Genomic DNA, 22904 nt, shown 5'->3' on the forward strand with positions numbered 1-22904 from the left:
GGATCGAAGCAAATGGCATTCCATAATCTCTGCTTCTACTTACCTCGGTGGTTACAAAAGCTCCTGCAGTTATGTAAAAAGAGCTTTATTGCTTAACCTTTATGCAGATAAAACCAAAGTACAAGAAAAAACAATTTGAAAAAGGAAACCAGCTAGTGTCCTTATTATTAAAGAGTTTTCACGTTAGGAACATTATTCGAGAATGACACATCACTGCGCGGACCGTATGTCAAACGTTCCTTGTCCCATTTACTGGATTCCGTTTGTGAACAAAACGAGATCTCTCTTTGTTACTCCTCAAAGCGTCAAAGAACTCGTGTGACAGGAATCAGAGTAGGTACAGTCAATGGAAGGTTGCTTGCGGAAAATTCACTTTGTTCTCCTGTTTTGGCTGTTCGTTGGTAATCTAATGTGAAATCTGAGGCTCACATTAGGGAATTGTAAAGAGTCTATTTGATATTATTTTGACCTCATTCAAGCTTTCAAAGAATGCGTAACGTTGGTAAAACAATACTCTTTCATTCGAATGAGGGATTTTCTTTTTATTTTTTTATCAGTTATCCTAGCTGCTGGGTAGATGGCGCTGAACTTGGTAGGTTACTGCATGGAACGGTACGTTATATTATTTGTGTATTTCTTTTTGAAATCATAAAATAAAACGTACATGTCATATTGTATGTTTTGAAATAAACATATTATAATGAAGAAATAAAAAAAAAAATCTTGAAAATATGAGGAGAAGCCTTTGTCTCGTTTATTTATTTCCTAAATTAAAGTTTTTTTTTTCATTGGCATCTTGGCAATGGCCCAGTAACGTAGTTGATAAGCGCCATCTAACGAGTTCTTGAGAACTATTTTTTTTAATTCTAAAAAAGAAATCATCCAATACATTCCAAAAATGAAATAAAAATACAAAGCTTTTTATTTTTTCATATTCTTATGATATGATTCCTTATGATTATGATCGATGTAGCCTCACACGTCCTGCAGTTGTAAATGGGCACTTGGGAACGCCTGAACTGAAGACTTTTTTACATGAGTTATGGTAGATTTGCCGCAAAATTACATTGACTACTTGCCCGCAGAGGTCGTTATATGCATTCGTTATTTGCATAATTAAATATAATAAGTATGGATGTATAAGTATGGATATAATAAGTATTTTGTAGTTTCCTAGGTCAAAAATAAATGACGCAATTCTGATTATTAAATAAAGACAGTTCTAAAGGTGACAAAAACGTTTTCTTTTTTATATTTAACTTATTTATATGATTTTTTATGAAGAAAAATAATAAGTCGACGGGGAAGAAGCAAATACTCCTATCTTACACAGACCTAACTTTACAGGAGGAGGAAAAAACTGAATAACTTTTTTGTTAATAATTATAGCGCGACGTCATGTTCTGAAGGTTGTTTTGTTATTTCAAGAGACATTTTTTTAAACTAATATTAATTTTGTATATATAGAGCAATTAAAGTTAATGTAATTTAGAGCCTATTGGTTTCTGTGTTGGGTCGAAAGTTTTGACGTTAGACGGTTTTTCCACTTACAATTAATCCTTCAAATTCCTATTGTTTGACTTATTTCTCTTTGTAAACTATTCACTGTAGCTTCAAAAACCTATTAATAATTAAAAAAAAACAATAACTATAAAACTACGTAAATTATACATGATTTTGTAAGATAGGATGTATTGCTTTGAATGAATTTCAAATTATGTTCAAGTTAGGAGATATTATAAAGCAATGCCGCAACATTTAACTAGTAAATATTTAACTGTAAACTATTATAAAACATGCAATATAATAACAAATAATCGTATTTTTTTTTTAAATACTGAAACGACAGCTTTTTTAAAGAAAGTGCTACGCTTAGCATTTTTAATGAAAATAAACTTTGATCTTAAACAAGGTTTAACAAATTATTTATTGATCATGATAAAGTAGGCACCTTCGTTTTTTAATTGGCATTTAAAAAAAATATCAATATAGTACGAATTATATATTTATTAAGTCAATAATCAACTGAGATCAACAAGTAGGTACTTATTAAAATCATTATCAATAGCCCGGTCATTAAAGGGGTTGTAGAGTATGTGGGAGGAATCCTATGATTTTTCTTCAGGAATGTGTTCCGGAACACATTCCTGAATGTGTCCTTATTTATTGAGTTAACATAGTAAAAATTCCACGTTTACATGGTGTCATTTCCGTAACTTAATGTTTACCAAACCATACAAAAATATAAAATATCGATATTTTTGTATGGTATTGGTCGTTCGATTTACTTCTCACTTTTTATTCTAAATTCCTCTCCAAAATTAAAACTGTGGGAATTTTTTGACAAAAAGATAATTATAAATAACCCAGTTATCCAATATCAAATAATTAACTTGTCAAACAATTTTTATTAATAACTGTCTTTAAAAATATATTTTGTGTTGCGGAATGGGTGTAGGTCAGAGATACCAATTTTGAGTTTTTCGCTGATATCTCAAAAATGATGCGTCCTAGAGAAAATAACTTTTATATTAATTTAAAGAACATTAAATTGTCTACAAATTTGTTAATATAATATTTTTTTGATATTTCGCCCGTTTTCGAGCTACACGCTTAGGAAAAAAATAATTTAATATTGTAAAGTGTCAGTGATCGAATCACCCCAAAAAGTAGATCTTGGGTCCATCATCTCTTATTTTTGAAACAAAGACACATTCGTGCCATGCCCATTGCCCATCATCATCCATCGACCTCCATCATCTTCCATTAAACAAAAAGACTCATGCTTGATTCTGAAGATAGGAGCTATTATCGATTAAAACATGAGATAGGAGTTATTTATTTCTGTAGAAAGGAGATATTTTTATAAAAAATATTGCAACATATAAAATCTATATTTTAAGAGCTATTTCTATTCATCGAAAATCACCCTAAAAGTAGGAAATACACAACGGAGATCTTGCCAGCCAACGTAAAATTAAATTTCGCAACGAACTACATCAAAAAGTCGATTTGCCTAAAAATGTAAGATAGGAGTATTTGCTTCTTCCCCGTCGAAGTGCGACATTTTGTCACGTTTTTCTATGATGTCACATGTTGCTTTTTCAAACAAATTCTATAGTAATTTCGTGTTTTGTCGTTTAGTAAAAAGTAACTGATTTGACTAGTTGGAAACAACCCTATTCGACTTCGTTTTTTCACATAAAAGCTAACCTGGCAAATAAAAGCCACCTAGGTTCGTGGATATATTCAATTTGTAGACCCTTTTACATTTCCAACAAGATCACTCCGACATCAAGGTCACAAAATATGAAATATACGAGGTGTAGACGTGTCTGAAAGGTTCCTTTGATTCAAAGATGAATATTGAACAAATTCATGCATTTGAAAGGCTTTCTGTGATATTATTGTGAATTCCATGTTCGGTCATGAGTACTAATATATATACACTTTGAAACCATGTCACATTAACTTTTTTGACAAAATAAACCGTAAGTCTCTTTAAATGTCAAGTATGATAGTGCGACAGGGTTCTAAAGTGAACACTAAGTTGAACAAAAGGGCGTCATAATAATTTCTAAAGCATTTAGCAACTGTGGTACACCGGCTTGCTTCTCGAAAGGGGAGCCGAGTCCAACCTTGGTACCAGACTTGCTCTTAAGTGCAGTTTTTTTGGCCTCGATTGATGGATAGTAAAAAATGCGTCCCCAAGAGATGAGCCAGCGATTCCTGTACATACTTCATTAGGGAACTTCGATAGTTTTTATCTCTCTGGAGCTTTTTTCTTCGCTTTCTCTTCGCAAATTCATTACTAAAGTCCATTGAGGCAAAATGGTTCTTTAGATTGTGACGACGCTTCTTAAACATAGCTTGAGGGATAAAGTAACTTTGATGTTTTTGAAAGGTATTTTTTTGAGTGGATGTGATGTGATTTCGAAGTGTGCGTTATCCATTAAATCCATACAGGCAAAAGCTTCTTATAATCTGGAACAGAATACGTTATACAATATTTAAGGCAAATGAGAGCCATCAGCGCTTTCCATGTCACTAGTTTAGTAAACAATGCCATCCGTGCTTGTTTTTTGACGTAACTTTTTGTAAATTTCCCGAAAATGGCATTAACTTTGGCCGGACAAATGGGGAGCGACAAAGGCAACAGGCCTGAGGGTGCCGAGCCACCCGTGTGAAACCCACAGTTGACACAGTCATAAAATTTCAGCTCAATAGTAGTAATTGCTAAAAGGCCTATGGGATGGCGGTAGGAATAGTCCAGAATGTTCTTTATAATAAATAAAAACTATTAAATCATGTTTCCAGACCATTCTGTACGATAAATTGCTTATACTATCCAAGTCGTAACTTGCTTAACTTCGCCAATCATTTCTACTTGACCTATCCAATCAAACAAAAACGCAATGTCTAACAGAAATCTCGGCGTTGTGGCGTTGGTACTTAGTTCATCTTGCTATGGATGTACCGCTGACTACCCCAATCGGGATATAGTTATGTTATACTACCCGGCCAAGTATTAATTGCCATATAAGGCAAATATACAATGAGTCACACGATTAAAATAATCTAGTGGACTAATACTCAAATAAATATACTGAAATATCGCCCAGTGAATCCGAGCTTTATGTCGTGTCCATCGAGACGAGTCGCTAGTCAGCTGTTTTTTTTTATATTTTTTTTGCAAACAACACGCTGACGTAGTGGAATGGAATAAAATTATTTGCTGATCGATTGGGGAGAAGCAATCGAATCTCTTTCTTATTGGGTTGGCAATTTTGTTTTTACTGAGACTCGGTCGCTGTTTAAATGGAGAGTTTTTGCTGAGCGGTGAAAGTAATTAGGAGATTACGAATTGAGACGAACAGTATTTTGAATACCTTTTCAATTCTACTCTTGCTTTCGTTTTGAATGTTTTTTTTTTTTATTTGGCCTATTAGTAACAGCCAAAGCAGTTCAAGCGAGCAGAGGTTTATTTTTATAGTACGCTGATATAGCTATAAATTCAACATAAAGTCTGGAAGTATTTATTTTTTAAATAGAATGCTGTGCTGTTACGTAACTAAACTTAGCTTTTTTTTCTTCGTATATTTTAATGTAACGTACTTAGCCACTTTAAAATAAAAGCCCCATGCTGGGCGCTATTTATTCCATACAAATTATCTGAAATTCAATTTATGCATCGACCAGTATAATAAATAAGAATCGATATTCCGTTTTTGTATGGGCAGTAATCGAAATGAATAAAAGCACATAAAGATAATTATATAATATAATAGTATGATCGAAAGATATAGGCATACTGATAACGTGTTAAAAATTGTTGGCTACAAGTATATACAATACAATTCTCCTCTGCCCGCCCCTTCCGGGATACAGGCGTGATAGCATAGCATCATGTTGTGTATTGTGACTGGGTATTATAATGTTCAAAGCATCTATATCAATCTAATAGTCTTCTGTCAAAAAGGCATCAACCCTGGTGTCAGGGTTACTATTGAGCAGCCAAAGGCCCCTGACATGACTCACGTAACAACTTCGTACTTACATCAGTTAGTAGTAACCGGGACCAACGGCTGAAGTGGCTTCAAGCACGGATCATGTTACTTTCGGACAATCGGGTGATCAGCCCGCAATGTTCTACACAGTGATTTTTGTGATATGTCCTCAAGTGAATATGGTGGTGAGCCCAACGCTCTACCACTGGACCACAGAGGCCGTAGTTTGTAATAATTATTTGTAATAACAGGCTAACGTGACAGCTTAGCTAACAATACATCAATGGCGAACTGTACGCACCGCCATTTGTCTTATAAAGCTTTAAATATGGCAGGAAACTCACGCGTATTTCAGTAAAATGCAGTGCCGGAGCTAGGTGGGGGCGCAGAGTGCCATCAGGCCGGGCGCCACCTGCTCCGGGGTGACACCTGTAAAATATATAGAATACACATAGTGCTGCAAATGTCCATAGGCGGCGGTGCCTACTTTCCATCAGGCCCGCCTGCCATCGTCCTTGTCACGATAGATAGATAAAATCTTTACTTAGGTTTCAGACGTAAAAACATTAAAGAAATAAAAATAAAAAACTGACACGCCATCATAATAGTTTCCCACAGTAAATCATTATGGTTAAGAGTCATTAAATAAATTAATGTTAAATAACATAATATTCCTATCGACCCGTTAAAAATAGTGTATCATTTTAAGCAAGTTATCTTTCTATGTCTAAAACAACACGAATGCCTGTCAAAAGCAACGTTAGAACTTGCATACATCCATAAACTCACGCCTATTACCCACAGGGACAAGGCACTATAATTATTTAGAATTCGTTCTGTTTCGATCCTTATAGCATACGACTACGACTCTTGCATCCGCTACATTCATGAATCTCGTCAGAGTAGGCCGTACTAACCCTTCTTTAAGGACATCCTGAATTTGGACAATTCATCAATCAATCAATAATACTCATCATCATCAATTTAAGAGCCACGCTCTTGTCGGTGTAGCATTTTCCATTCCAGTCTATCAAAGGCCAATTCCTTGACTTCCCTATAAGACACGACGTTAACCTTTTCTTTAATCTGATAAAAATAAAAATAAATCTGATTTAATCTTTTCTTTTCTTTAATTCATAATAATATATTTTATTATATCATAACAATACTTCGGCCCAACGCGCGCCTTCTAAATTTCTGGACTCCATATACTACAGCAAGACCTTTACGAAGCCACTGACGATGCCGTAAGCGTGGCCAATTATTGGTCAGCAAAAATTTTGTATCGATCGCCCACGCATAATGGGCCATCTTAGAATCTAAATGCGGAAAACAGAGCCCACTAACATAACATATAAGTATCGATCGCCATCGACTCGCAAAGAAGAAGACTACAGCAAAACATTAATATTAGTTTACAGCATAAATTATTTATTTCAGTTTTAGGGTGACATCGCGTTATCGGGGTGTCACCCACTAGCTACGCCTCTGATGAGTCGAGATAGAAACAGTTTCTCGGGGGTAGGGTTGCCAGGCTGGCGGCTACAGTCGGATATGTTTGGCTTTTTGCGGTCGTGTCTGGCCAAATATTTGCCTGTTAGGCTTGTGCGGCTTTTTTTAGAGTGGCAACCTACGACGACGGGCCGGGCAAGCACAGGCGAGCGGAGAGCGAACTGCGTGTGACTATACATACTTTTTTCATCAGCCCATCTGAAAAAACAGTATGTTTGGCTATTAAAAAAAACATGTCCAGCTTTTAGGGTAAATATCCGTCCTTTGCATTTTAGGGCCTGGCAACCCTACTCGGGGGCGGTACAACCCTACGGAAAGGTCGTGACCTCGCTCGGAGTTCCCAGTTTCATTGTGCTCAGAGCCCCAAATGTATTCCAGCAATTAATATTACTTCGGGTTTATTGTTTACTATATGGTTTCAATATTGAATATTATGCTGAATAAGTTTTGTAGTTCATGTAGCTTTATAAAGTTGACCCGAACTTTATTTACGTACTTCCATAATGAATATCGTAATGGATACGACAACAAATTAGAAAGGCATAATATACGATCTTGACGACTCGATTATTCCAGCCATAGAGGCGACCAATCAGCTCGCGACAACACACATTTCAGGACCCGTTGATTCATTATTTCAAATATAATCCTTTCAGGCAACGCCCTGAGCCGAGGTTAGCGGCCAACAGAGCACCCTCCGGCCTGTTGTCTTAAATTTTGTAACGAGAGAGAGCCTTCAGCGCATCCTATTTGTTTGGCCAAATATTTAATGCCATTTGAGTCAAACAAACCTACAATAAATCAGGTTAAAATATATATTAACAAGACAACCTGTAGCCATTCCTGTTGCCTATTTGTGTATGTAATGAAATCTGAAATACTTAATTATACTTGGTATCCTTGTCATACATAATCCGTTGCGTGGTGAACCTAGAAAGAAACTTATTGCTAAAAATCCAGCTCTTCTAAAAAATATTTTCATTGGCTACAATAAAAACCAAAATTTCTAAAACACTCTTTAAGTTTCAGAGTGTAAGTTAGAGTTTATCGTAAAAAGAGTAACTTAAAATGGTGCTATAATGGAGGATCTTATAACAACAAAAAAGTCAAAAAAAATGTTTGAAAATTATATATCTAATTAATGAATTCTATATTACTATTCTCTAGTAAATCTCTAAAATCTTAATCTACCTCTACATGTGCTGAAGTACGAGGAAATAACTACGCTACAGTACAGAAGGATTTGTATAGAAAATCTCTAATAAGATGATTAACGAAAAAGAAGGGGAGAAATTCGTGGCACCCCTGAGAAAATGGCTGTCGGATGCAGCTCCAAAGAAAGATGGCGGGCGCATGCGCGCAACGCCGCTCGATACGCGCACCCTCCGGTGGCTATAAAACCTTCTAATCTCACTACTACTACTATTCTACTAAAACCAAGAAAATGTTATAAATTAAACTACCACACTTCCACTACTATTTCTAAGATCGGAAACACTTTGGGTTACATATTTTATACACTGAGACACAAGTCACTGGTTCCAAGTTAAACCAGCTCGAAATCGATCGAATTCAGGCTCGGCACTTCGATCGAGCCGCTCCCATCTCCGACTCATCATCATGTCTCGTTTAGACGCCAGAACCTGCGAACAGAAAAGTCACGACACGAAAAATGTTTCGACAACTGTAAAACACTGGTTATTGGAAATCTTTCAGTTTCTGCTTCTAGAATCTTCTTTCTGGCGTTGGTTCTTTGGTTGTGCGAGGCCTCCGCCGGCATGTCCCGACGCAGCAGTAACTGTAACGAAGTACTGCTGTGACAGGACAATATGGCGGGGGTCCGCGACGCGGCGGCGGCGGGCGTCGGCGAGCGTGTGGCGCGTGGTGGCGGTGGCGTAGCGCGACCGGCGCCGCCCTGCCGCCTCCCTGCCGCGCCGCCCTGCCCGCCGCCGCCACCGCGCCTGCGCCCCCAGTCCCGCCGCCCCCGCGCCCCTCCACCCGCGCACCCCAACACACCCTCAATGAACACCCTCAATCAACTATCGATTTTCCACTACAAAAAAACTTTTAATTCATTATCACTTATCATTTCTAAATGACGTGCCATCTCTTCTGATGCTGTAAGTGTGAATAAAAATAGGTTAAGGGTCGTTGACCCCCAGGGTTCGCCGCTTTTGCATTCGATTCGCGCCGGGACGAGCACCTCTCGCTTACATTTCACTCAATAAGAGCAATTGTGGTTCGCACCACATATGATAGCTCTCGTACGTTTCGGGTCACTGTATTTTACGCTGCATTTTCCGGCTCACATTACTAATACCACGATGCTTTTAATATGAATGTTGAAATATTTTTGCCACTGTGGCCCTGTGTCACCAGTTTGCTTCTCGAACGGGACTCACTAGTTGGAACTCTAGTACCGAACTTGCACCAATGAGTAATAAATTTAACTAAAGTGCAATTTTCACTAACAAAGTTGGCTTGACCATATAGACGGTCATATGTATCACCTATCAACAAAACTTTACGAACCCATCGAAGCACAGAGAAGTTTAAAATAAGAAACTCTCTGTGAATCGGCCAGGAAAGCAGCAAATCGGTCATCCTTCCAATAACTGAAAGTTCTGAGTGACATAGTAGGTACCTAAACACAGCTAAACAGCCTCAATATTGGCGTTTGTTGGTCGAGATGTCTAGGGCAGCGACCTCGATAGAGAATTAGGTTACCGATAGAATATTTCCAGTCGAATGAGCGGTAAAGTACGAGAAAATAAGCGACAAAATGTACAAATAAAATCAAGAGATATAAGCTATTATGGGCATCTTATCTCGAATTGGCTAGTCTTGCGAATGCTCTATTCAATTTTAATTTAACAAAAGGTTAGGCAAGCCATCGACCGCGACAGTTATGTCTACTGCAAGGCAAGCCCTCTCTGACTCATCGGTGGTGTTTTTTTAATCATACTTTTGCGCCAATTTATCTGTACTCTAGGTATTTCGAATTCTTCCAACCTTTATTAACAAAAATATGAATCGCTATTAACAATTACGGTTAGCGGTATTATGTGGTTCAGATTTTTTTGACGTGACGTTTTGTAGATATGTTACAAATGGCGTTAACTACTTGACCGGACAAATAAGGAGTGCTAAAGGCTCTCACCCGGGTCAAAATGTATTGTGTTTTATACTAGATCACGTTTGCCTAGTGTAAACCATAATCTTTCTAGACAATTGTGCTTAATGAGTGATCCATTAAAAAAAACCCTGATCTGAACATTTCCAATTTGTTCAGAAATTTACTATTTCTTTATCGCGCGATATGCGAGTGCTATGCTACGGCTACTGATCCTTTCTGTACACGTTTGTGAGTAGATAATAATGGGGCTTGGTAAGCATATTGCTAATATACATAATATAAACAGCCTTTACACGTCCCGTGGATATGGAGCATACTCCAACATGCTACTCTACTGCGGATTGGTAGAGGTGTTTAGGCTAGTAGACTTGACGTGCTTAACGTGCCCGAAGTACGGAATCATCTTATTTTTCGCAAACTCAAGCGATTCAACCTGCAATCTTCTATCTGAAAACAGGACAGTCTGATAAAGTGATTTTGAAAATATCCTTATCGGGAATCTAACCCGGACTTCCCGATCGGGAGCCAACGCTCGAACCACTAGACCATGGAGGCTGTTATTTTATATTGTTAACATCGATTGTTAGTAGATACAGACATAATATAACCACATGAATGTGCCTAATAGGCGTCCAATCGTTACTGCCCTCGCATTCGATCCTCTGTCAACTGTATCTTACGACCATGTCTGTAGAAATTACCTCGTCCCCAGAACGAATGATCAAGAGTCTCACCTCTGACCGCGGCGATGGTATAATTTGTCACGATAGATAGCTGGGGTTTGCGACATTTCTCATTTACGACGTTTTGTCGCTACGCTGCCTCGTTTAGACTGTGACATTTGCCATTTCTTAAATTTACGGCTGTCGTTGAGTACATCATCATTAATTTAAGAGCCATGCTCTTGTCGTTGAGTTAGCAAATAATAATTCAGTCATTAATAGCAAGCATATTTTGTGAAGACGAGATCCAAGATTACTAAGGAGCTTCATTATTTTACAAAAAATAAAACGCTTTGGCGTGTACCATTTGAAATAGTCGTAAAAATCACAATAGACTGCACAGAAAATATTTATCTCGTATGAAATAGGAAAACGCTCTGAGCCTTTATTTTATTGAAAACGAACTTACTCCACCTGATATTGTACCCTCGAGTTGCGCATTTCATCTCGTCGAACATACTTTTATCTCTTTCACACACCCAACATTTTCCGCTAAGCAAATATATCCCGTTTCCTTCTCTTGCGAATCTTTGCTCCTTTCTCTAATAGATTTTCCTTATTACTATCTCTTTCTCTTGAAAGTGTTTAAGTCTTTTAGTTTCTGAATTTTTTTACTTACAATACTGTACGAACAACCGTTTTGTGTCACGTTCTAGTGGCTTTGTTTTTGCAACTTTTAAGTTAATGATGATCCTTTTGAAACGAGAACAATGCTTTCCTTAGACGAAATAATGCGCTGCGAATAAGGTTTTCTGATATGGTCGCCTTAAATAGTGAAAACCACATAGGCACGTTTCAGAAAAATACATTCCGATGTGATTTTCTTCAACAAAACCTCTGTTTTATTAAATTAATTCTATATCAAGTAAAGATTGAGGCCACATATTTTGACCTGAATTTAAACTAGCGTGTGTAGTGAGAGGTTTTGTCTGTGTGATTTTGAATGTGATTTTTCAAAAAGGTGTTAAAATGGTCTCCTATATTTCTATTTCCCGTTGGAGTAGGCAGAAACCACAAAATTCAAATTCAAAAATATCTTTATTCAATAGGTAACATAGTTACACCTTGGAATCCACAATTTTTACATAACGAACGTCTCATCCGCCTAAAACTACTGCAGCTTCTCACAACCTGTATAGCCGGGGAAAAGAAGCTGCAAGAAAAACCTCGGCACAGGGCCCTAGACGGTCTTTAAAAAAAACCATAAAATATTATTATACAATTGAGTAATTTAGCTGCCTAATATCAGTTCTCAGACAGTTAATCCCATGCATTTATATCATCTAAATAATCAGTAATCTTATAATAACCTTTTTTGCAAAGTTTTGAATTTCACTTACTACGATTGACGATAATAGTAATATTCATTATCAAAAAAGTAAATTTTATATGCGCACCTGAACCTGCTCAAACATTAGTCCAAGTATTTACATGAAAAATGCGTGAATTAAATGCGTCTGACCGACTAATCTGCCTTCACAAAGTTGCTTGATAGATGTTCCTCGGAATCTTTTCAGGATTTCTCCCTCAACTATTATAAATCTGGGCCGCGGGCCATTTATCTTCTCCTTCAACATAATGTTAGGGTCCGAAATCTTGTTTGAACATTTCTGTAGGTACATCATTGCGGGGTAAAACGTATTTTCGACGAGTATTTGTCAAGCCCTTTGTATATTATTTACATTATTTTAGTATTATAGCATAATATAAGTACATTATAACAATACATATTATCTATCTAGTGATAATTTACAATTCTCATGTAAAAATATCACAAAATTGCGGTGGACATCGCTCTGATATATCATTTTTAATTCTCATAAAAAAATAAAATAAAAAACATTACAATCTTAAATGTTAAATTAGCAATGTCGTGACATTTATTTGACGAAGTAAAATAATAGGAATCGAAAGCGGGAAAAGTTACGTTCTATTGTTTTTGATATTACCTGTCCCGGCCGACCATAAACAAAAAAAAGAAAAATAGTTTTAAATGGCTACCTTCAACGAAACAGTTTCTGTGTTTTCTGTGTTTATTTTCCAACAAGTAATCGAGTGCGACTCCTATTGCGAGATGCTTGCTTTGATTGAAATGTAATTATTTATTACCCAACCAAATTACGCTTATTAACGAAATAGAAATAAAACTTTTATTGCAAAGAGTTTCCATTTCGAAAAGTAGCTGGCGGGCGTTGGGAAAGCGCGATCGTGTTTTGTTTTCCGCGAACGAATTTCGAATATTACTTCGCCGCGTCGCTTCGGCCGGCGTAAACATTTCAAAATTATCTTTTTAGTCAACTTCTAACTGAGAAGTGGTTGTAATTTGGTGTAAAAGTTGTATTGAAGTGTTTGTGAAGATGATGGGATTGTATTCCAGCGGCGCGCTGGGCGGAGTGGAGGTGTTGGAAGGCGGGCTGGTGGGCGGCGAGCTGACGGCCCACGTGCTGTCGGCGCAGGCCGCCGCGCACCACCACCAGCAGCAACAGCAACAAATTGCTCAACAACAAATCAGTAAGTTTACAGAAAAGTTTAACGACAATACAACACACGACATCATGTTATGTAGTTAGTGTCTCTGTTTTCTGCATTTTGACTCAGATGGCTCATTATGCGTGCTATTGTTGACTACATAAGCTTCTTACAGAAGCTCAGAAGCCTCCTGGGGTTTTCACAGGCTTCGCGGAGCCACCCCATTTATTTGAGGATCTGTTTACCCGTTGTGCTGGCACTCCTGTGCATTCTAGGATTACATATGGGGGCAGTTTCTGCATCCAGACAGCCTCTACAGAGTAGGCATTAAAAACTTGATCATAAAAAGACCTTGGTTTCACCACTTGATGACAGTAGTCTATAATAATAATAATAAAAAAGTTTATGCAAGTTTAATTAGTCTATGCAAACTTATTTATTCAAGTTACAAGACTTATTTATTATTTATTTAAAGTTAACTTAATTATTAAGTTCTAAGAAATACTTGCAAAGATATTTATTTTGTTGCAGTTCAATAAATTACAAATTATGTCTCTTGTATAAGTTTTATTTGTTACATAAACAGCCTATATTATGTAGACCGCTGCTGGACACAGGCCCCCATTTAATCAAATTAAAATCAAATCAAAATCTTTATTTGTATACAAAAGGGTGTTACATAAAGTTATTACAATCTCTGTATTCAGCCTGTTAGTAGGCATACAAATAGTGGCTTGTTATTTAAGTACTTGATATTAAATTAAAAATTTTATACAATAGGATTTTTAGCATAGATGTCAATTTGAAGATAAAGATACATGTATATTACATAAGATTATTAATCGTTAGGTATTCATGGATGTTATAATAGGCTTTATCAAGTAGGAGTATGCTCCATACTCCACCACCCTGCTCCACTGCGGATTGGTGTAAGTTTACAGCAAATAGCCGGAACCAATTGCTTATCATGCCCTCTGAAGCATGGAATCATCTTACTTTTTGTCAACCAGGTGATTCAAGCCTGCAAGGTCCTTACTCAAACAAAGGACCGTCGCACAAAGCAATTTCTTCACATTTTTCTTCACCTTATGGTTGTCTGGAAGAAATCGCTTTAAGCAATAAGGCCACCATTTGCCATGTACTTAGTTCAGAGTCTTTTTGTAATTATTTCTTTTTATTTTGGTGCAATTAAGTGTATTTTTATTATATTGTATTGTCCCCATTGGGAATCGAACCCGGACCTCCAGGGCGTGAGCCTATAGAAATTAAGACAAACAGCATATTTTTCTTATTTATTTTTTTATTTTTCTTAATTGGAGATGTCCTTAGAAAAGGTTTAATACGATCTACTCTGAACCGGCGTGCGTGTATGAAGCGATTGATGAATATGGAGGAAGCAAGAGAAGTGTGTCAGGATCGAAGCAAGTGGAATTCTGTAGTCTCTGCTTACCCCGGTGGGAAGTAGGCGTGAGTTTATGTATGTATGTATGTTTTCTTATTTAGTTAGCCTGCTCTTAGTGGTCGGCTGCTCTTCATTATTATTTTCAGCTTATCGGCATGTATGTATGTACTGAACTAAATAAAATATGCTTTTTCTGTTAATTTCTAACATAATGGACAATTGTTATAGATGATAAACTCAACCCTTGCTACCATAATGTTCATCATATCCATCACAGGACTTGAAAGAATTGTGTGTGTGAATCTCTCCATTTAAGAGCTGCGCTCTTGTCGGTGGAGTAATCGCCATTCCTCTCTTCTTCCCGCCAAAACCTTTACCTCCCGATACGACACGACCTGCACCTTGTCTTTTATTTTTTTTTCATAAATGTTATCCTAGGTCTACCCCTTCCTCTCTTCCCTTCAATTTTTCCTTCTATAATATTTGTTATAAATGAATCGTGTCGTATCAGGTGGCCAATCATATTTCCTCTCCAGTTCTCTATAGTCTTCAATATGGTTCATTATTTCTTTACCTTTGTTTATTTAAAAACGTTTTATATTTTCTACGTTTTCCCCTTTCAAAACGACCGTCCGCCATTTCCCTGTCATTCCGCAATCATCTCCTTTCTCGCTCACTCGTCGCTCTCTTTTTCACAACTGTAGCTGCAAACTGTCTCCCTACATGTGGCTCTGCCCACCCCATTAATAATCTATGACACACATATACATTTACAACATTAAAATATACACACATTAACATTAATATTTAGGCCATTTGGGATTACGGGTGTGAGTTTTATATGCCTTTTATGATATTCATTATACATACATACATAAACTCACACCTATTTCCCACCGGGGTAAGCAGAGACTATAGAATTCCATTTGCTTCGATCCTGACACACATTATACTGATTTTCATTATATTTATAATAAAACATTATGGCATAAGCCTAAGCGAAATAGAACAAACAAATCAACTTAAACATAGCTCAACCGTTCTTCGCAGAAACGTCACCCTCTTCGGGGCGCTCCACCCCGGTCCCCCAGGCCTCCAACCCTGGGACGACATCGCCGTCTCCGAGCAAGCTGTTCGTCGGGGGCCTGAGCTGGCAGACGAGCTCGGAGAAGCTCCGGGAGTACTTCGCAATGTTCGGAGCGGTTACCGACGTGTTGATCATGAAGGACCCAGTAACACAGGTTAGTGGAGCATGGTGGTGGGGATGGGTTTGTGCTGGGGAGATGATGGATACAAAAGAGTTTTTAACAAGCACTTTATCAATCAGAAGATGTGAGTCGCGTAAGATTATTTTAAATAGAAATACAAAATACTTTATTTTTTTTGGTTATGGCAATGGGTCGCTTAGGAATACGACCATTCTGCCAGTGTCGAAGTGATCAGAAAACAAACTGGAAAAATTTGACAGGTTGAAAAATTTTAAACTGTAGGTAGAGAGCAAAACCACGAGTTAACCAGCAACAAGACAAAACAGGACGTCACAAAACGTAACGCGCCGCGAGTTATATCGACGGTTTTGACCCAGCGAATGCTGTCTACGTGGATAGACTTTGTACTGCTATTGGTCGGTTGCCGTGCCGCGAGAGTTGGCGTCTACAGGAATGTGTGTTTGTTTTTTCTTTGACTGTGACGAGAAAACAACTTCTGTACCAATTTACCCCTCCGGACTCGTGGTCACACCAGGTTGTCACACCAGTATGACAAACAGGATTTTTTTTCTTGTTTGTCACACCGCTAATAATACAACACCTTTTATCCTGACTTGTCATTATAAGTAGTGCTGTGTTTATCGGTGTATAAATTAAAATTGATTTTATTTACGAAATTATACTTTAACAGAAACTTATCGCTATCGGGTCGATTAATTCTTTCAAACATTTTTCCTCTCAGACGACGCCTTGAGCCGAGGTTCGCGCCCAATTGGGCACCCTCAGGCCTGTTGTCTTAAATGTTGTACCGGGTGAGAGCCTTCAGCGCTCCCCATTTGTCCGGCCAAGTAGTTAATGCGATAATATGACTTATTATCAAATCAAACAAAAAATCTGGTAATTATGGAAACATCCATTAGGTCGCCAGGGATAGAAGATAGGAATAAACAAAAAGAATGTGCTATTAAACATAATTAATCTCTTTGCACAAATATAATGCCTTATGGCAAATATCTATATATTTTTTATCATAGGGATATTCTCCACACTAACAATGGTGTGATAAAAGGTGTTGTATTGTTAGCGGTGTGACAAACAAGAATAAAATACCTGTTTGTCATACTGGTGTGACAACCTGGTGTGACCACGAGTCCGGAGAGCAAATTACATTAAGAACTTTACAAATCTACTTACAATGTTAACTTACTCAAAGTATGAGACGCATCATCTGATTAAAATGAATAGGTAAACCAATAAAACTTTCAAATACTATTTTTATGGTCACAAGTATTTGATCATCTCCACAGCATTATTACTTTATTTATTTTTATTATATTTTATATTTGTATTGTAAACAAGACATGTTTTAAATAAAATCTTGCTTACAAATGCTTTTACAACAAAATTATTCTTAAGCATAAAAAAACATAATAATATATTTTATCAATTATTATCATTATTTATCATATTTAAGAGTACAAGGGGAATGCTACACGCACTTTAGTTAGGCATTTCAGCTATAATCGACCTTTATACATATAAGAATTGCCTAATGTTAATTATGTTTGCATTCGTAGTATGGCATATGCGGCTTATATCGCGGGGTTCGTGCACTGAACGCAGACAGCTTATCTACGGTCACGAGCATTAATATGTATACACTTTGGTACCATTTCACATTAACTTTTTTGACTTTAAATGTAAGTCTCACTAAATGTCAAATATGTTAGTGCGACAGAGTCCTAAAGTGGGTACATTATATTGTTCATGACTGTACATAGACAGCATAATGTTTGAAGCCTTACCAGGCGCGAATCAGCGCTCCCGATTTGTCTGACCAAGTAGTTAATACCATTTGCGGTATATCTACAATCTTCTATCTGGTGTCAGGGTTACTATTGAGCCGCCAAAAGCCCCTGACATGGCTCATGCAACGACTACTTACATCAGTAAGTAGTAACCGGGACCAACGGCTTAACGTGCCTTCCGGAGCACGGATCGTCTTACTTTCGGACAGTCTGGTGATCAGCCAGTACTGTCTTAACCAAACTAGGGATTACAAAGTGATTTTTGTGACATGTTCCCACCGGGATTTGAATTGGGGACCTCCGGATCGTGAGGCTAACGCTCAACCACTGGACCACGCAGGCCGTTGCATGTACCATACTATATAAATACGGGGTTTAGTGTTTGTGGCATTCCCTGACAAGGATAAATCAATTATGGACTTTTGAGACACGACTCTTGTCTGACTATGTAAAAAAAAATTGACGTATGTGTCTATGAGCGCTATTACATCTGTCAAACACGCACCGACAAAATCTGTACCGACGAAGTTTAGAAAAATCGACCTTATACTTCACTACAATCATAATTTGAACGGGTAATATTCTGTTTGCCATAAAACCGTGGTTTGTGATCAATCTTTTGACCAACAGTGGTGCTAATTCCTGTAAATACCATCTAATTTTATTTTAAGTTATATCTGTCATTTTCTTATCCGCCGAAAAGGAAAGGGACGGGTAATCGACAAGCATAAAATTTATGGAACACACGTCAATTTTAAGCACAAATCTAAACCAACCGTCTAAAAATTTTACATCCGCCAATAACCCGACACAGTTAAGTAGACAGCGCGTCAAACGGATTGCATACCAGCGACGTACGTTTTGATTCGCCCGGGTTATTCATTCATTTACTCATTCTTCCTAAAATTTAGAGCTGTGAATCATCCGTCCCTTTCCTTTTCGACGGATATGAAAATGACGGATATAACTTAAAATAAAATTAGGCGGTGTCTACAGGAATCGGGGCCATTATATGACTATAACGATCACAGTGTCACACACCGGACACTTCATACAAAACACTTCATTTTACACAGACACTACACATTGTCATTATCGTACAGTCACGAGCAATATCATGTACCTTAGAACCCTGTCGCACTATCGTATTTGACAGTTAATGAGAATTACGGTTTAATTTGTCAAAAAAGGTAATGTGACGTGGTTTCAAAGTGTATATGTCGTGGCCAGATCATAGAATTGACCATTTCATGAAATTATCGACCATTTCATGAAATGGTCGTATTTCATGAAATGGCCAACTTCAACTGACCATATCGTTTAAACGTCAGCGTTTAATGATATTTCCATCCACGTTTGGCCATATCATTAATGTAGGGTGTCCATGATAAGTGGTGTAATAAAAACGCGAAATAAGGTAGGAAATAATGTATTACTCTAGTACAAAGTACAAAAATGTTTAAAAGTCAATTAAAAATTAAAAAGTCATTTTCGATTAACGGAGTGTTGATGTAGTTGACATATACGCCGTAACTGCATCTCGCTTTGAAGTCGTCGTCATATTTTTTGACACTATTTCATGCCATTGGTCATCATTCAGTATACTTTTCGTGTGTAAGATAAACATACTGGCGGCGTAGGGGTGGCCCAAGGGCCACCCCCGCCGCACCCTAACCTACTGTTATGCCTTGTAAAAATTATAAAAAAAAGGATTATGATAATTTAAATTATGACAAAAACATTTATGCGTTTTAATAGAATCCTGTTTCAAGTAGTTAATGCCATCTGCGGCATATCTACAATAAGTCACGTCAAAAAAAGAAACTTTACGGACAGTAGGATCGTCTATATTTTTCTTTTTTAAAATTAATATCTCTTCATTCGCAGTTTTAATTATATCATATTTTGAAATCCAATAATAGTCCATTGATTTACGTAGCGTGGTCACTCGACCTTCATTATTTGCCATATAACCTAAAAATAAAAATAAAGTTGCTGTCTACTGTTAATACGAGTTTTTCTTTTCACCTTAGTGTCAAAACATTGCTTCAATGCACTTTTATCTTGTATTTGCTCATTATTATTCGTATTATTCGCGTTCACACAAGAATAATTATTGTCCGCCGCCATTATGCAAAACATAAACAAAGCGACACCAGCGCCACTACCGGTGGATAATGTTACTATTTTACGATATGATCGCTAACGTTTGGCCATATCATGAAGTAATCATGCATTTAGTTGGTCATATCGTTAAACGTTTTGTGTTCATTGATCTGGCCAAACCACATCATGATGTGGCCAACGAATGTTGTTCTATTTCATGAAATACGACCATTTCATGAAATGGTCGATCATTTCATGAAATGATCAATTCTATGATATGGCCACGATATATACATAATTAAAACACATAATAACGGGTTCTTACCGCGTTTAAATGGGGATATGAGACTCCCGATATTTCGACACTGTTGCAAGTGCCATGATCACGGGATGACTGATGAGATTGGAGTGGAGTAGGTAGATCCATAAGGGTGTTTTAATTATGATAATAACCGCGTAAACTTAAAACAATGTATAAGTGTATACATGTTAGTATTCGTGACCGTACACGCGCATCTGTGTGTGTGACGTCTAAACAAAGACCGAGGGGGTGATGTAAACCTAGCTCAGCCGCTGGTGGGGAGCGGAGAGTTTTCTGGGCGAGTTCGCTCCATCTTAACGAAAACTTTGAGGAATGATTCAGGCCATAATTCTGAATTGATATCAAGTGGAATTTTCCGTCGCAAAAGTATGGAACAGAAAATAATTTAAATAAGCTCTAAAATTTTCATGACTTCTCCGACAGGAAATTCCACTTGATATCGACTCAGAATCATGGTCTGAATCATCCCTTTCAGTATTCGTTACAGTGTCACTAACACCCATACCTACTTGTATGGCTACTGTATGTACTTGTATGGGGTGTAAGTGACATCGTAACGAATACTGAGAGGGATGATTCAGCTGATTATTCTGAGTTAATATCAAGTGGAATTTTCCATCGCAAAAGTATAGAATTAAAAATAATTAAAAAAAAAACTAAAAAAATAACATGAATTTTGCGACGGAAAATTCCACTTGATATTAACTCAGAATCATGGTCTGAATCATCCCTGAGTATTCGTTACGATGTCACTAACACCCGTATAACAGTGTGTGTGTGACAGTGTTTAATAAGGTCGATTTTTCTTTAAATCGTAAGTTATGATTGACGAATGATTGAAATATGTAATATAGCTCTATGATTAATTTAAATGAGAATCTAAACAAGGTTTCGTACATTGGTTTATCTTTTCCCTACCAAAAATATTTTCCGATAAATTACAAAAGGAACGCTGAGTGAATTAAATTAAGAATAATTATGATACTGTGTAATGTTTTGTCTTCTGTGAGACAGCGGTAGGCGCGCCGGAGCCCTATGGTCAGTGTACAGGGATAGGATAATTATAGTCTGTAGGTCGTTGAAGTGTTGCCATATATAAAAAAAATATTTATTCAGTAACTTTTGAGATTGTATTGCCATTTCACTTTTGTCTGTCTTCCCGACTGTATTAACCCTTTCACGAGCAGAGGCCATTGGTCATTGATGGTTTATAATAGATAAAAAATAAACATTAAAAAATAATTGTTGCTTGATATTTGGATCACATTATGTATAGAATTATGTTTCTACCTATATTGCTTCTCTTTATTTTGATCAGAATAATAATGGGTGGAAGATGTGTCTGGGTGTAATAAAAAGGGTCATCATTTATACCCGAAAACAAAGATTAAAGATGCATAAATATGTCTGTTATCCAAGAAAGTAGTAGGTTAAACGGAGGCAAATCTGTACAGAGCCATCATAGGAACATAGCCAGGAAACTCCCTCAGTGTAGCACTCTGACGTACCGAGTGAGAGTGTTCAGCGCTCCACATTTGTCCGGCCAAGTAGTTGAAAGATCCGTTTTAATTAGTGTAGCTCGGTGAGGTGTTGCTTCTAATTCGCGGGTTGGAAGGTCAGACAGGCAGTTGCTTCTGTAAAAAAAACCGGACCTGTCAAATCTTCAGGTTAGGTAAGCGGATCCTATGAAAAACGGGATAGCGCTAGGGAGAAGACTTACAAAAGTAGAGGTACGAACAAATATATAGTTTTTTTATATATGGCGCACCTTTGGTACATAGTTGGGCTATGGTTGAAGAGTATTTAGGTACACTAAACTCTAGGACGCATGCTAGAATCACTAACATCATAGTCTTGGACTAATTAGTCTATCTATACGATCCTTTTGACGTAAATATTCGCAATCTATGGTAGTCCCCTCTATTTCTTCGAGTTGGTATTGCCAGATGTAAAAAATGAGGGTGGACAAAATGACACCACCTCCTCCTATTTATGCAGTGCAGCATTCTCCATGCTACGTTTTAGGGAGAAATAAGGCAGTGGTTTCCCTCTTGCCTTCCGCCCCGCAGTTCTCTGACTGACGCGAGTGGGATGGCGCCCAGAGCAGTATATTTCAAAGCCGTACTAGGACCCCTGTCCTCCGCCTCTGAATAGTACTGACAGTTACTGCTGCCCTGTCAGGTTCCAGATTACAATCCCTGTGACTTGCCCCTTCCGTCATGCATTGCCGTACCGATGGCTCCATCTCTGCCTGCAACCATTGAGGTCTTCACCAATATCCCTTGGCAAGAGTTCTACGTTATACCCCGTCTGGGTCCCTATGCGAACTCAGCCACCATCTCACTCTGGCCTACTGAATTAAGGCCGGCTATCCACTGACGAGGAGATGGGCAGAGAAGAGCGGAGATGTGCGGATTTGACCAATCACAGCGTTCGAGAGAGCGAAAAACGAAGACGCTCTGTCACTCTCTCCCTCACGGTGATTGGTCGATTCCTGCACATCTCCGCACAGATCCGCGTCAATGGTAACCCAGCCTAAGAGGCGCCCACACTAGCGGCAAGGACGCGCCGTATTATCCTTATTATTATTCTATGAAAATAGGTAAAATATTTGATTTAAAATCTGGCAACACCAACCAACGCCCGAGTCTTAACAGATCATCCACTAGCGTTAGCTACTTCACGGAGACTAGACTAACTAATCGGTAGATA

General features: G+C 37.7%; 1 protein-coding gene across 2 annotated transcripts in view; it reads left to right on the top strand.

The window, feature by feature from the left end:
• The window catches only part of LOC126378942 (RNA-binding protein Musashi homolog Rbp6-like), a 147205-nt gene that overhangs the window by 118571 nt on the left and 5730 nt on the right, over window positions 1-22904 (top strand). The window contains exons 1-3 of one of the 2 annotated variants that reach the window (XM_050027489.1): window positions 12886-12971; window positions 13255-13388; window positions 15799-15989. In XM_050027489.1, the coding sequence (XP_049883446.1) occupies window positions 12952-12971; window positions 13255-13388; window positions 15799-15989 (345 nt within the window). In that variant the 5' untranslated portion in view covers window positions 12886-12951. Of the gene's footprint in view, window positions 1-12885; window positions 12972-13254; window positions 13389-15798; window positions 15990-22904 lie in introns of those variants that run through there. The other variant, XM_050027488.1, reaches the window with a different exon arrangement.

The sequence above is a fragment of the Pectinophora gossypiella genome, chromosome 27, assembly GCF_024362695.1.
Source record: "Pectinophora gossypiella chromosome 27, ilPecGoss1.1, whole genome shotgun sequence".
In the NCBI taxonomy this organism is placed as follows: domain Eukaryota; kingdom Metazoa; phylum Arthropoda; class Insecta; order Lepidoptera; family Gelechiidae; genus Pectinophora; species Pectinophora gossypiella.